Source organism: Pygocentrus nattereri, chromosome 26 (assembly GCF_015220715.1).
Source record: "Pygocentrus nattereri isolate fPygNat1 chromosome 26, fPygNat1.pri, whole genome shotgun sequence".
Taxonomy (NCBI): Eukaryota; Metazoa; Chordata; class Actinopteri; order Characiformes; family Serrasalmidae; genus Pygocentrus; species Pygocentrus nattereri.
Window position 1 is genome coordinate 19,208,122 of NC_051236.1, and position 15,914 is coordinate 19,224,035.

General features: G+C 39.6%; 1 protein-coding gene and 1 non-coding gene across 3 annotated transcripts in view; one reads left to right on the forward strand and one right to left on the reverse strand.

Moving 5' to 3' along the window:
• tns2b (tensin 2b) overlaps nt 1-13,654 on the forward strand; it is a 30,962-nt gene extending 17,308 nt beyond the window's left edge. Inside the window, exons 14-27 of one of the 2 annotated variants that reach the window (XM_017720352.2) lie at nt 130-259; nt 342-407; nt 552-668; nt 2,094-3,392; nt 3,641-3,710; nt 4,043-4,911; nt 5,055-5,279; nt 5,368-5,445; nt 5,821-5,898; nt 6,530-6,698; nt 6,851-6,919; nt 8,096-8,125; nt 8,826-8,972; nt 13,597-13,654. In XM_017720352.2, coding sequence (XP_017575841.1) covers nt 130-259; nt 342-407; nt 552-668; nt 2,094-3,392; nt 3,641-3,710; nt 4,043-4,911; nt 5,055-5,279; nt 5,368-5,445; nt 5,821-5,898; nt 6,530-6,698; nt 6,851-6,919; nt 8,096-8,125; nt 8,826-8,972; nt 13,597-13,627 — 3,378 coding nt within the window. In that variant the 3' untranslated portion in view covers nt 13,628-13,654. Of the gene's footprint in view, nt 1-129; nt 260-341; nt 408-551; nt 669-2,093; nt 3,393-3,640; nt 3,711-4,042; nt 4,912-5,054; nt 5,280-5,367; nt 5,446-5,820; nt 5,899-6,529; nt 6,699-6,850; nt 6,920-8,095; nt 8,126-8,825; nt 10,272-13,596 lie in introns of those variants that run through there. The other variant, XM_017720357.2, reaches the window with a different exon arrangement.
• Nucleotides 13,655-13,872: 218 nt separating this feature from the next.
• Nucleotides 13,873-13,944, reverse strand: trnaq-uug. The gene has a single exon. It is a non-coding gene; the product is annotated as a tRNA-Gln (tRNA).
• Between the last annotated feature and the right edge of the window lie 1,970 nt (nt 13,945-15,914).

Here is a 15,914-nt window from a genome sequence, read left to right on the forward strand (position 1 = left end):
ACTCATTCAGGTGCTTAAATGATTAAAGCACCTAAGGAGTTTTACCTTCTCTCTTTGCTTTCTGTTTGCTTTTTGTAAATTTACTTTTCTTTCCCTCTCCTGTTTTTGCTCCCATGTGTCTGTCTCTAGGTGAAGTGTTATCATCGTCGTGCAGGCATGTGTGAGAGGGAGTGTGTGTTTAGAGTACAGTTTCATACCTGTACAGTTCATGGAGCTCAGCTTTGGTTTGGAAAAGGAGAACTGGACCATGCGAGCACAGGTATAGACACAACCAAGCACACACTCTTTACCCACACACACACAAACACAGATGCAACATAATTTGTCTTTGTGGGTTATAGATAAGCGGTACCCAACTGATGCCACAGTTCAGCTGGTCTTCTCCACCAGTCCGGAGCAAGTAAAAGGTGCCAATTTCTTCATTTTTACCATCTACATCCCTAAGATGGTCTTCTATCTATTACTGCTATCTACACACACAGCCTATCATGCATAAGTGAGCTAAGAAGCTTATTATCATTACTTTTGTATGTGTGTGTGTGCATACTCAGGAGGGGATGTTCAGCAAAATGACCCTGGGGGCAGTGTGGATTTCAGATCTACAGATCCTGTAGTGCGCTGGGATTCATATGAAAACTTTAATTGTCATCATCAGGACAGCACGGAAGGTCTGTACACAAACAAAACGCAATCAATATTCATGCCTGACCCGAAAACTTAGGGCCGGTTCACATCTTGCATCAGCATGCATTCTAGGTGATCGGAACACATTCACATTTCACTTCATGGCATGAAAAGCTGCCATGTGCCAAGTGTAAACAAACCAGGATGCATTGTGATAGGATTCCAATAGGTTCACTCAAAACAAATTTGGAGGTGGGCAAAGAAAGATCTTGAACGCATGTAACACAAGTGTAAATAAAATTCTTTTGTAATCCATCATCCATAATTACGTGACTGGAAATCACATAATTGTCTGCTGAGCACTGACTGTGTATAAACAAGGAAATGCAAGATGGAGGATATGTGAAGTTGAAGTTATTCCCAAGCCAAGAGCCTTCCTGCACTCTGGGGTGATGGAAGTGTCCAAGCCAAGCTTGATAAATCTTTAAGGAATCCAAACAAATAAAAATGGAAATCAAGCCTGCATTGATATGCTTTGAGGAGAGGAAAGTAATATCACATGTCATCTTGTCACACTGGAGATGCACTTTAGTAAAAAGTGTAATTGAAATCCAGCTCAAGTACATGTAGCTATTATCCAGACATAAAACATGCATTACTGCAAACAAACAGACGTACACACTGACGTTATATCTTATATCAGTTAATCAGTTACTCCCAACTTGGAGTATTCCCTGGCCTGGAATGCCCCTTCCCTCCAAAGTTTGATGTTTTCTCTGCTTCAACAAAAACTCATACAGGTAGCTAACAATAATGTTACAACAGCAACAGTGCTCTCTAAATGATTGTTACAAGCAGTTGGTCTCTTTTAGAGAAAGTGTTTTTCACAGTAGTGAACAACTCAGTTTAACAAGTTAAAGTTGGTTGTTGTTTGAAATAACCAGATAATACAATGTGAAACTTTCTCAAAAATACATAATTGGTACTTTATCATATAACTTTATTTGCAATGATTTGGTGATGAGAATGAGTGAAAGGTCTAGAACAAGGGTGTCCAATCTTATCCATAAATGGCCAATGTGGATGAAGGTTTTCATTGCAGACAAGAAGAGCATCCCTGATTTCACTCGTTTAATCAGTCAGTTTTTAAACAACTGATCAGGTGTGCTCCTGCTTTCTTGCAATGAAAACCTGCAGCCACATTGGCCCTTTGTGGATAAAGTGTACACCACTGATCTAGAGTCAGTCTACACTGCACCAGAGCAGTGACACTTGTGGAACCCAATCTGACCACCAGTGCCCACAAATGCATTCTTTCATAGCTACTTTTGCCAGGTTGGACTAAAAATTGCAGGAGAGGGTGACATGAGGTCCAGGGTTAGGAACCACTGGCCTAAATACTCCATACAAAACACTCTCTACAAACGCATATAGTGAAAAGTAATTTTTTGTCTCTGTGTGTTGTCTAGATATCTGTCACACACGTGGGCCACTGGATGGTAGTCTTTATGCTCAGGTGAAGAAACGTCGTGTTCCTGGCTTCCGTTCCAACAGCTGCAAACCAAGCATCAACCCCTCCACTCCTGCTACCAGTCAGCCCTTCCAAGCCATCTCTCCCAGTTCTGACTCAGGGCACTCCTCCACCCCCTCTGAACTTCTGGAGCAGCCTCCCATAATTCCACCACAAAGACAGGACAGAGAGAGGCAGAGTGAGAGAGAGAGGGACAGAGAGACAGCTATTCTAGATGACTGTGATTGTCCTCCTCTCCGATTGGACAGTTCCTGCTGTGGCCGTCCATTCTCCCACCCTCATGCATACTATGTCACTGACATGCCTAACACACATCCAAAAACAATCCGTCCCAAACACCACACACTCCCCTGCAACCGCACTTCTTCCCCTTTGCCTGTCCATGAAGTGTGTGTGTCTCCACTGGACCTCCGATGGGATAGAGGGTGCTGTCCACATCATGCCTGCACTCAACCAGCCCGGTCTATTTACACTTACCCATCACAAGATACACGCACTCACTCTCCCCTTCTGCACAATGCTCACTCTTCCCATGCACACACACTTCCTGCACAGACTCGCATGTTCTGTTCTGGGGAAGCATGCCCTCTTTTCCACTACTCCACTCACTCCCACGGCCACACCCACATTCCACCTCCTCTCCCTTCACACCATTCACTACCCTCCAGTCCTTACCGTGAGATGTGCTTCAGCTCAGCTCCACCTACATCCTGTTCCTGCAAGGACTGCGCCCACCTGCGGGAGGATCTCACTCTACACTCTTTCCAAGTAAGCCAGCTAGAAAGTGTTCCTTCATCTTGGGGGACAGGCTTTAGATGCAGGAAGGAGGTGCCTGTGCATTGGGCTAGAGATGGAGCAATGGAGTCTCACTGGGACAGAGCTCATGGGGCAGAATATTGGCGACATAGAACAACAGTGCCACCGATGATGTCATCTTATGGACAAGGACCCTACCATTCTGTCTCTAAACAAGACTATGTACTGGACCACCGATCAGACCCTCCCTCTAGTCCATATCCAAGCCCACACAGCAGTGGTTACCACAGTCCCCATCCACCCTGTCCCTGTTCCCCTCCACAGGTCAGAGAGAGTCCTGGTTGTGCTTCCATGGGTCATTCTCCAAACGCATCTCCAATAACTCTAACCCCTTCTCCAAAAAGATCCAGTCTTGCACAGCATCCACATATTCATAGCCCACCAGCCACTGGAGGGGAACACAATCTTCACTACAACACAGGTATGACACATGACATGGGACACAGAAGTAATGGAGACTAGGTATTAATCTAAAGTCTACAGGCCTACACCAAAAATATTTTCTTTTATTTAACTTTCGAAGTTGTTTTTCATCTTGGTTTCTTTCCAATTGGCATGGCTATATCAAATTATACCATATCATGCCATATAATGTAATAACATAAGAACAATCGAACTGACATTTAAAAAAAACAAAACTTGTTTTGTACACATTCATGATGATTTTAGATATGAAACCTCCAAAGGATGGCTTGGAGAAAGTTCACATTGAGGATCTTTCTCTGCAAGTCCAGGACAGGTGAGTGACATACCTGATACTTCCACCTTGGATATCCATTATGTCAGTTCTCAATTCTGGCCTTGTGAGTGCCTCTGCCCTTTATGTCATAGTTTTCCCTGTTTTTGGAAACTCTAAAATGTGCAGGGAAGTGGTGCTCTAGTACTCCAATACCAGGATTGAGAACCACTTCATTACATCTTATTGTAAATGTTTGCCAGTGTTACTTAACTTCTAGTTTTGCATATCTGAGGGGTTTGGTTAGAAGTTCAGACTTGACTTTAGACAAAAAAATGTACCCATATGCTCAATCTAGTTCTCAGTATTTACCAAAGCTTCTCTGGGTTTTCCAGTGTAGGACCACCACTGGAGCAAGAGGTCTCCCAGAGAGTCACACAGGGGGAGCCTTTTCCTAGGCATGCCTCCACTGAAGGCTCTGCTCCCCTGGATGCTGAATTCATCCAGGAGTCACAGGACTCTGAGACAAAGGATCCTGCTGTGACAGAGTCCACATCCACCACAACCTTCTTGAGCGAGCCTAGCCCAAACTCACAACCACCCACATCAGTAATGTCTGCTGTACCTATGGTGCAAGTACAAGGGAACAACTCAGCACTACCTACAAGCATCAGTTCCCAAGAGATGGAACAGAACAAAGATGTGTGTCTGCGACCAATTCTCAAAACCCCCTCAACATCTACTCAGCCTTCTGCATGTCCTTCAGAGAGAAGCTCCTGCTCTGAGCTCCCTTTGCTGGGCATTAGTGCTGAAGGTCAGAGACTGACCCCTCTGACTGATAGAGCCTCTTCCAATGAGGACGGTAGCACCAGCGATTTGAGAGCACCTTCCCCTGTGCCTGATGGCTATGTTACACCATCATTTCCTTTAGCATCACCCAGCTACCCTCTCCTGACTGTCCCTCATGTTCCATATACAGGTTACACTGCTATTACTATTCCTGCCCCCCATCCTCAACGTGCCATACCTGAAAAACAGCATCATATTTCTCCCCAAGACTCCTCCTCTGCCTCCTCCTCACTCACAACATCTGCAGGTCCTTCCACTGCTTCCTCCCTACCTACTTCAAATGAACTGCCTCCCTCAGTAAAACACAAAACACCTCCTCCGAAAGGTCTGGAGGAGCCGGAGAAAAGCATCAGCTCCAAGTTTGTGCAGGACAGCTCCAAGTTCTGGTACAAGCCTGGCATCTCTCGAGACCAGGGTGAGGGATATCAGCACATCAATAAATTATCAATCTTTTTATAGACGAGTAAATTGTTTAAAAAATTATCCTTTAGTTAGTTACACAAGAACATGTTACAAGGATTTGTGACTCTAAATGTATTCTTTTGCCAATGCTTTTAGCAATTGCTGTTCTGAAGCACAAGGAGCCTGGCTCTTTCCTGATAAGGGACAGCAAATCATTCCAGGGTGCTTATGGATTGGCCCTCAAAGTGGCAACACCACCACCTCATGCCATTAACCATGGTAACAACTATAACCCTCAGGAGCAGCTGGTCAGGCACTTCCTTGTTGAAAGTGGAGCAAAAGGAGTCAAAATTAAAGGCTGTCAGAATGAAACATACTTTGGTGAGAGAGAATGTTGACATGTTGATATCAGTGCCCCATGTAGGTCAGTTTCTAATGTTGTTGTTCTTCTTATTGGTTCTCCTTGTAGGCTCTCTGTCTGCTCTTGTGTATCAGCACTCCATCACACCTGTCTCACTGCCCTGCACACTACATATTCCAGACAAAGGTTTGTCATTCATGCGCATAGAGTTGTTAACATTAACTGACTATTGGCTTTAATATGGGTGAATTTGTGTTACACTCTCAGAAAGGTACAGATGCTGGGGTGGTATCCTCAAGGGTATGTCTTCACTACCTTTAGTTAGGGAACATATTGTATTATTTTTTAACTTTAAAAAGTTATGAAAAATTTACAAATGTTTACCTTTCCTCTAGGAAAGTGACCGTGGTATACTACACCATGTTAGGAACCATCTTGTGTCTTTGACAGTTTCTTTGCATTATTTGTGGCTTGGGGGGATTAATACATACCTGTAAGCGTTTTTCTGACAGTGTAATGGTGGTGTGTTGTGTTGTGTGATTGCTGGTCTGTGTGATTCAGATCTTGTAGGAGAGTTGCAGGAAATGCATAATGGCACCAACACCAGCACAGCTGCAGACCTGCTCAAACAAGGGGCTGGTGAGTGTTACTCTGGCTTACTAACCATCTGATGCATTTACCAATACTTCCATATTCTTATCTACCATCTTCTTTCATATATGTCACATTGGCTTAGTCACTAGTAAAGATTTCTCTTTTAAATGATGCCCGACTAAAAGACTGGTCTCTTCAATTGCACAATACTTCTTTGAATATTGTATGCAGTTTTACTATGAAATTTAATATGAGCTGCTGACTTTATAATTCAGGTGAAAATTTAATGACTGGATTGCTGGATTGTTATTGGCTACCTCTCTCTCTCTCTCTCTCTCTCTCTCTCTCTCTTTCTCCCTCTCCCTCTCTATCTCTCTCCCTCTCTCTCTCCTTCTTTCTTTCTGTTTTTTTCTCTCTTTTGTTCCATCTTTCTTTCTTTCTTTCTTTCTTTCTTTCTTTCTTTCTTGCTTTTCTTTCACTTGCTTATTTTTTTCTCACTGTGTTTCTGTCTGTTTTCCCTCTCTTTCTGTCTCTATCTCTCCTTCTCTGTTTCTCTATCTCTGTCTCTCTCCTCATTTTTCTTTCTTACTGTTTCTCCTTCTTGTGCTGTTTTTTTTCTCTGTGTGTGTTTCTTTCTCTCTCTACCTCTCGCTCTCTCTTTCTTTGTCTTTTTCAGCTTGTAATGTTCTCTACCTAAACTCTGTGGACACTGAATCGTTGACCGGCCCACAAGCCATCTCCAAGGCAATAAAGTGTACTCTGACCCAGGACCCCTGCCCTTCAGCTACTGTTGTCCACTTCAAAGTTTCCACTCAGGGTATCACGCTTACGGACAATCAGCGCAGGTACTCTCACACACACAGCCACAAACACATAACAGAGCAGAGTCTATGTTCTAATCAGACAACCTATAGCTTGCTCTTAAAACTAGACATGAAACTGCTCGAAAAAGTCAATCATGTATTTCCATCTGTTTCTCTGCCCCATCTAATCACAGGCTGTTCTTCAGGAGACATTACCCTATCCATAGTGTCACATTCAGCAGTGTGGATCCACAGGATCAAAGGTATTTGATCTCACACTCTCATAGCTGCACTATTCAGCAGTAAGAACTGCTGTAATTCATGTGACAAAATAAAGTACAGTTGTGCTCAATTATTTTAAAGGATGAATAGGATGTATGTTTTTTGCATTGAAGTCTAAAGCAAAAAAGTCTTCAGCTTTCATGTGCAGTGTCATTGATGCTTAATGTCCTAATTGAATTCTAGCTCTTTTATAAATGCCTGTATTGCCACAGAAATGTTTTTGGTACAAACAGCGATTCCAAAAAAAGGTGGCACTCTATGTGAAATGCTAATAAAAGCAAAAAGCAGTGATTTTATTTGACCTGTATCAAACTGAAGGCAATACAAACTCAAATAATGCCTACAACATGCCCCATTTGGGACAAGAACATGTTTACCACTGTGTTACATTATCTTTCCTTTTAATGACACTAAATAATCATTTAGAGACTGGAGACACTGATTGATCCAATTTTGAATCTGATTTTTTTGCCATTCTTCAGCTGCACAGGTATACAGGTCCTTTCTTCTTGTATTTTGCACATCATAACATTGCATTCCTTTGTTGTAGTTGTTGTTGTTTTACATTTTATAATATTCCTAGTCTTAATTTGCTCCATCCAACTCTTTGGAATCAATATTAATTAATATTACATTTACAAAAAAACAATGAATTTAACATGATAAAGCATAAATTATCTTGTCTTTGTGCTGTTTTCATTTAAATATGAGTCTAAGCGAATTTGCATATCACTGCTTTCTGTTTACATTTGCATTTCACATTCTGTCCCAACTTTGTTGGAATTTAAATTTGTTGGTTTATAGTATAGCCTTCATGAATGTGCAAACAGTAAGGTACCACTCAAGTATAAGCTTTTTAAATAACCTTGAATGTTAAGTTGCTCTGGTCATTATAAATATTTTTTTCTAGTTGCTCAGAGTACTATTTAAAGGAGCTGGGACGTCTTCATGCCCATAATATTTTCGTGCAGATATAAATGTTTGAATGTCACTGCAATATGATTTTTGTGGCCAGTGTCTTTCTCTGTCAGTCCAATTTTCCCACTTACTCAGCTGGTACATGTTGCTTTGCATATATGTGCATATATATACATGTTTCTGTGTGTGTATGTGTGTGTGTGTGTGTGTGTGTGTGTGTGTGTACATCTGTGTGCCAGGTGGACTAATGCTGATAACACATCCAACAAGTAAGTGCTACATATGCGCTTTTCTTTTTTCCATGCATGCATGTGTATCTGTGAGTTTCTTGTTGCCTTATATTGCCCAATCCATACAGTCAGTTGCTTTGCTTGTTGTGATCAGGGATGCACTCCCCTCAGAAAACATCCCAGCTCAAACTGCTAACCTGCAGCCAAAAGACACATCTATAGCAGCATTTTTCCAATCATATTTATTCTTTAAGTCTGTAGTGAGGGAGATTTTAAAGAGATGGTTTGGCCAAAAAGCGAATTTGCACTTTTTTGGTCTTACTTCAAATAATGTTGATCAGCCAAGACATGCTGTCTTGGGGAAAAAATCAAGGGGAAAACGTGTAAATTAGATTTTTTGCTCTAGCACCACTTTAATCGCTTTCTTACAGAGCCCTGCTGGTGACATCTTGTATAAATAAAAATAATGCATGGCCACGACTTAGTAAGGTGTGAGAATGAAATAATTAAACCTTGAACACAGCTTAATAAGGCTTCATCTCATTCCTCGATCTCATGCCTTACTAAGTCAGGGCCCCACATTAGGATCTCCTTCCCACTGGTTAATACAGTGTAACCACATATTAGTTTTATTTATATGTAATGTCACCAGCAGGGTTCTGTGCTTTTTAATTCTGTCTAAGATTTTTCCCATCATTAATCCTAGTCTCTCTCTCTCTCTCTCTACCTGTTTGTGTAGGATGTTTGGTTTCGTGGCCCGCCGCAGTGGCAGTGGAATGGGAAATGCATGTCATCTATTTGCAGAGCTCGATCCAGAACAGCCTGCCACTGCGATCGTCAATTTCATCAACAAGGTCATGTTGGGACCACAACAGCTGCTGCGAAAGTAAGAGAAGAGAAGAGAAGAGAAGAGTTCATTTTTTTTTATTTCAATATCATTTCATTTGTATAATGAATTTCTGTTATTTAAATTTGAATTTCCTTTTTATTATTTGTTATCAAATGCTTGTGTAATGGTATAGTCAGTTCACCTGAATAGTAGCACTGAAAGCAGCTGTAAGTGAATAGTGTGAGGAAGAAACAGAAATTACCCACAGATGGCACATTGTGAGAGCACTGGAGAGAAAAGACTAGAAAAGATGGCTGTTATATTCTTAAATGAGTGTTGGGAAAAAAAGTGTTATTTTAATGAAGAAAGCTGTTGCAAGGCAGTAGAATAGTAGGTCAGTGTGGTATATCTGCGATGGAGCTGTATGATTTGATCACACAGAAATACAAAAGTGTAAAGTTGTTGGTACATAAATGGTGAGAATTTGTGCCTCCAACGTTTCCCTGTGTGGGTGCATTCTTATTCAGAGTTTTATCTTTTCACTGGCCAGTGGAATGAATGACAGTATATTCATGATTCCAGTAAATGCAGTAATAAGTAAGTTGCAGTGTGTATCTGGTGTTCTTGGATGCTTTTAACAGTTTCATGCAAGAAAAAAAATCTTTCAAATTGCTTGATCACTGTGATTTATATCTCAAGCAGTTTTGGTACTTTACTTGATTTCAAGTACATTTTGAACTGAAGTAGCAAAATGTGAGAATAAATGTGTAATCAGTATTTGGTCTCCACTCAAGTATCATAAAAATGTTTCAAGGTGAACTCTTTCAAGGTGAAATCTTTCAAGATTCCTGGATGAGCTACCTGGAAACTAAGGAGAACTAAAGAGTTCTCAAAGTGCTTCAGCATCAGCATTTGGAAACATGGCTTGTCCAGTAATTAAGAAGATCTGCCAGAAGAAGCTTTTCTGTTTAAACTGTAAGATTTGTAATCATTCTTGATGGTACACTCTGTCTGTTCCATACTTATTTATGTGAATGAAATCAATAATTTTGTTTTGTGACTAGTTTATAGCTTTTTACTAATATGTACATGACACATTCATCATGAACTGTCGGTTAATCGTCAGTAGGAACTACATCATTTCAGTTTACAAACATCCAGGATTGCAGACCTTTTAACAATAACATTTAGTTTTTTCATCGTTTTGTACCTGGCAGTTTGTGATAGCAACTGTTTGACCAGAAAGCTTTTTTATTATTATTACTATCATCGTTTGTATGAGATATATTAATATATTTTCAGACTGAAGGCTTTTGATTAATTTTGGAATGAAAATAAAAGACAATGACACTTGAATTTGTTTTTTTATTTTAAAAAAAGTTATTTAGATTATATATAGGAACTGCATTGTCCAATGCCAGGACAATGAAAAAAACACATTTAAATGATATTAACTAACACCTTTTATTGTTGGACATGTCTGGTCATGCTGTTTATTGCCACATTGTTTTGTTGTCACACCCATTTTCAGTTTTTAATTATAAAGTTTCTGAGTACAGTTTCTTTTACAGTAAACAAATGCACATTGATAACAATGCATGCTTGGCTGAACATATATTGTAGGAAATGTCCACTTTTCCCCAAAATAAACTCCTTGAGTAGCTAATGCTCTTAAGGTTGGAAGGGAATGGGGTTTTTGTATAAGGTACAGTATAATACACATCCCTTTAACAGAACTGACAACATATACAGTTGGTCAGCCTATCGCTTAAAAAGGCATTCCAGGCAAACTGAAAAATTTAGTCATTGCTACATCTTTGCAGTGGTGCCACATTCTCTAGAGTGTGATGCTCCAGTTTCAAGCCTAGGAGACCCCCATTTAGATCAAGTATCTTGATGGTGGAAGGAATAGTCTGAAAAACTACAAGAACTTTGGGGCAGGTACTTCAAGGTGGGCTGGTTGATTTTTTCCCCTCTAGCGGGCTAATAAAAAAAAGCCAGATAGCTAATATAACTGCTAGAATATCACAACTGTATTTATAAATCTCTACAGTTATCAGTGCATTTCTTTATCACTATCTAGCGTATTTATGCAGTCTGTGCTGTATATTATAGTGAGAGAACATCGATGGATGAAAACACGGACACAAAATTGTGAATTGTTTTCAGACTGATGAAGCTCAAAAATGTAATGCTGTGCTACAAAATACAATTCCATCTCTCAAAAAAGTTGGGACGCTGTGCAAAATGTAAATAAAAGCAAAATGCAATGATATGCAAATCATTTAAACCCTATGTTTTACTAATAATAGTACAAAGACAACATTTCAAATGTTGAAAATGAGAAATGTTATTGTTTCTTGAAAAATATTTGCCCATTTTGAATTAGATGCTAACCTGCTTTTCAACATTAGTTGCTAACCTGGTGGTTAATTGGCAACAGGTCATTAACATGATTGGGCATAAAAAGATCATCCTAGAGAGGCTGAGTCTTTCAGAAGTAATGATGAGGAAGGGTTCACCACTCTGTGAAAGACTGTGCAAGCAAATAGTGAAAGGAAAAGTGTCCTGTGGTCCAACAAATCAACATTTGAAATTCTTTTTGGAAATAATGGGACGACCAACCATAAAGACCACTCAGCTTGTTATCAGTGCACAGTTCAAAAGCCAGCTTTAATGATGCTATCTGTGATGGCACCATTAATGCTGAAGACGTCTTTTTCAGAGAATTTTTGTTTTATTTCAGCAAGACAACCACATCCTACATGCATTACAGCAGCATGGCTCTGTGTTAAAAGACTATAGGTGCTAAACTGGCCTGCCTGCAGTCCAGACTTGTCACCACTGATAAAATATGACCCCAAACTATTGAACAGATGAAAATCTATACCAAACAAGAACAGTAAAACGTTTCACTTTCAAAACTACAGCAACTGGTTTCCTCAGTTCTCAAACATTTACAGAGTGGTTTTAAAAGAAGAGGTGATGAAACACAGCGGTAAACATGCCCCCATTCCAGCTGTATTGGAATGTGTTGTTGGCATCAAATTCAAAATAGCAATACATTTTTCAAAAAATACAATTTCTCACTTTCAACATTTGATATATTGTCTGTAGAATTTTCATATTTATTTACATGATTTGCATATCATTGCATTCTGTTTTTATTCACATTCTGAACAGCGTCCTGACTTTTTTTGGAAATGGGGTAGTATTAAATAACATGACTAATAACATTAAATACTAGTTTTAGGCCAAAATGATCCGTTAAACAAACTAATTCAGATTTAGAAATCATCATACTTCTGCTGTACTACACTCCTGCACTGACTGACTGCTTCACATCAAGAAAAAGAGTGTAAAAATTATTCAGTGAAATGACTGAAACTGCAGTTACACTGAACTTACACTCACCCTCAAGTGGCAATTGCTCTAGCATTGGTCCAGTCTGGAGTGTCTCAGCTGACAGAATTACAATTTACAAGAGAAATACCACTCATTCATACATGAAGCCTGATCTCTCTCATTTAACCAAAATGTCCAATGTTGTCATGTTTTCCAGTGTCTTGCAGCCATTTAGTGTCCACAAAGTAATGAAGTACTAGCAAATATCAAATGCACACTCAGTGAAAATCCCATGCAACAGTACACAGCAAAACCCAAGTGTTTGGGAATTCAGTTTTGCTAATATACTGTAAAAATGGATTCTATTTTCAGTGCTTTTTCAAAGAGTTTCACTCACAAGCAGCTTTACCACAGGGTTTAGTGTGGAAACATTTCCTATATATGTGTACTTAAATATTCATTGAAGATGTTATATGGACCAAATCACTGGCCAATGCTTTATCATTTGATCTGTAAAACTATTTAACCAATTATCTGGAAAAAAGTACATATGTGGCTAAAAATAAATAAAGGCTAATAGCTGTTAGCCTGAAAGTTTCCTTAAAGGCTGTTGGATGCCAATGACTTATCTGCAAGACATCTTTTGGCTGGGCTGTTCCTTTATTTCTGTCATTTTTGTGATGTTTTGCAGCTCAACGGGTTTTAGGTTTTGGCATAAAAAGTTTTTATTGATTTGTTAATATTTTACTATTATTAGCATTACACATAAAATGTGTAGGTTCCTTGGTCATTTTAAGTAGAATATAAAATGCCTAGATTTGTATTTTAAACAGGTGCAGAGTCAAACAGTAACTGAATGGGTATTGCAGCATTTTAAAACCAGTGCTAACAATTATCACACTGAGGGACAACATGACTACAAGCCCTACACTGACCTGACAGCATTGCCTTCAGGGAGATCTGCCCTGCTCTGCACAGTTATGGCCATCACAGTGTAAAGTCTATGTGTAAATCAATGCATGAAATAAGTAAAGAAATGAACATGATGTATTTAGATTCTGGAACAGGCCTTATTCAAAAGAAATACAACAGCCAACAGCCTAACATTTTATATTGATCCCTGCTTCTGTAGTAGCGATGATGTGCCTTCTGAACAAGAGTCGTCCTGCCTCGCACTGCTGGAAGGATAAACGTAAACATAAATACAATGGTATACAAACCATGAGCACAAAACCAGTGTGTCAAGTAACACGTCACTGCTTATGTGCAGTAACTGTCCATAATGTTAGTGGCACTAAACTATATTTTTCTGGATGTTGTTTGTTTCAACCCTTAGGCTGAAGCACCTGGCTGAGAAGAAGAGATGAAAGAGGTGATGACCAGGGTAAGATGGGTCAACAATGATTTTAAAAGCACGCTTCCTGGCTCTGGGGGTGTGCAGATCAAATGAAGTCTTAACGCTACAGTAAGTACAACTCTGTCAGCAGCAGATATTCAGATACGTACACAACGGTACAAACAACACAGTTATAAATTACACGTTGTTGGATTGTCGATTTTTTCCGTTTTCTGGAAGAACAGTTCGCGTTGTTTCAGAGCGATCAAAAGGACGAGGTCCCACCGAGATTTGAACTCGGATCGCTGGATTCAAAGTCCAGAGTGCTAACCATTACACCATGGGACCATGCGCGTGCACTATCGCGGAAGTTTGGCTAAAATTATATCGCTTCGTTCTGTTCGGATCCGAAACCTTTATGCGTTATTATTTGTGCTGAGCAGCGAATGCGTTAACCATTTTTTTATACACGCGTGACTTCTCACAGAGAAGGCAACCATCTCTATATTCAGTAAACTAACTTAACTACAGCTTCTGACAACAGGCATTAGCCAGCTAATTAACGCTAACTAGATAACTAGACACTCGTGATTTGTCTGTCGCCTGTATTGACAGAGCGCGGATCAAAGCCGGTTTCCGTCGCAACTTGTCATTGTGCTCACTATTATTCTCGTATTTTTACGATGTTCAGCCAATTCCACTGAAAGCAGTAGTTGTCGAGCTCTCTTGCTAACCTTATGGCATTCTGACGGAACTGTTTAACACCTAGTCAGATAAACCGCCCAGCTAACTCTTAGCCAGCTTACTTACAAGGATAACAGACGACAGAATGAGCTGCCACTCTGTCATGTCTTCAGGGCTTCTCCAACGCTAGAGGGCGCAGTCCAAAAGGAGAAAAGTCATACTTTGTAAATGCTTAAACATTTTTATGTAGAAGGATGCATTAATTTCCTGAACATATAACAGTATAAAACATTTTAACACCACTGTTTTTATATATGTGTGTATGTATATATATGTATGTGTGTATATATATATATATATATGTATATATATATATATATATATATATATATATATATATATATATATATATATATATATGAGCACTTTTGAGCTTCAGTTATAAAGACTTTATAACTGTGCCTCATATACGCTCATGACGTCAGTAAGCGAAAACTAAGTTTGCTCAGTAGCAGTAATGCTATCGCCCTACTGCCCATATCTTGTTTTCTGTAGAAAAAAGGAAATATACAGATATGCTGCCATTGGTATTTATGGTAAAATGCATCCTTCTGCTTTCCAAGAGTAGACAAAGGTCCTGGACAAGTGGTTAGAAACCATTTTAGCCATTTCCCTCCATTCACTTATTGAAGATACGGGTATCCTCTCACGTTAGGCAGTCATGGTTTTGAAATAATGGGAGAAACACCATTTTTTATGGGGGCCCTTTTTCGGTGCATTATTTATATTATTTACAGCAGCACAAATGAACACACAACAAAGAACTAGCTAGCTAACTAACTAAGCTGTCTAACACAGCGTTCCTCCTGTGTTGAGCCGTTCACTGAGATGTGAGAAAGGGTGGTTGGTGCCTTTGGTCCTCACTGTTGAGTCACAGCTTCTAAAGTAACTCACATGTTGTACTATTCAAATATTCTATTCCACTTCTAAACTGGAATTTGTGTACTGTTCCTTTTCTTTATTAGTCCTGCTCTGGGACTGTGGCCTGTAGAATGAGGTAAGCTGCTTTACAGGATTTATGGTTTAATTGGCATCTCTGGAGAGGCAGGATTACCAGTTCATGAAGAATCATACTGAACTTAATAAGTAACGTCAGACTTTAAGACACACAATCAGAGTTGCACACTGGGTTGTCTAATTTTATGATTATTGGCATAGAATTGCACTTGTAGGTTAATATTAAAACTTACACATGGCCATGTCTACAAAGTAAAGGACAAACAGACTGAGAGACCTACTGCAGGAACAAGTAGACTCTCATGAGCCCACTTACCTTAGTATCTCTTTCACTCCAGTGTTTCTCTCTCTCTCTCTCTGTCGCTCTCTCTGTCTCTCTCTCTCTGTCTATCTCTATCTATCTCTGTGTGTGTTCAAGTTCCACATGGTTTTATTGGTATGAAGGTATCAAGTGCAATGTTGCCATAACAACTACAGTTGTAATTATAGTATTACTTATAATAATAAGTAGTAAACTAATAAGATATATTTTTATTGTTATGTATCTGCATAGCTGTGGTAGAGTAGGTGGTGGAGTGTGTTAACCATGGTATCTCAGTGGTGACATGTGGATAAAT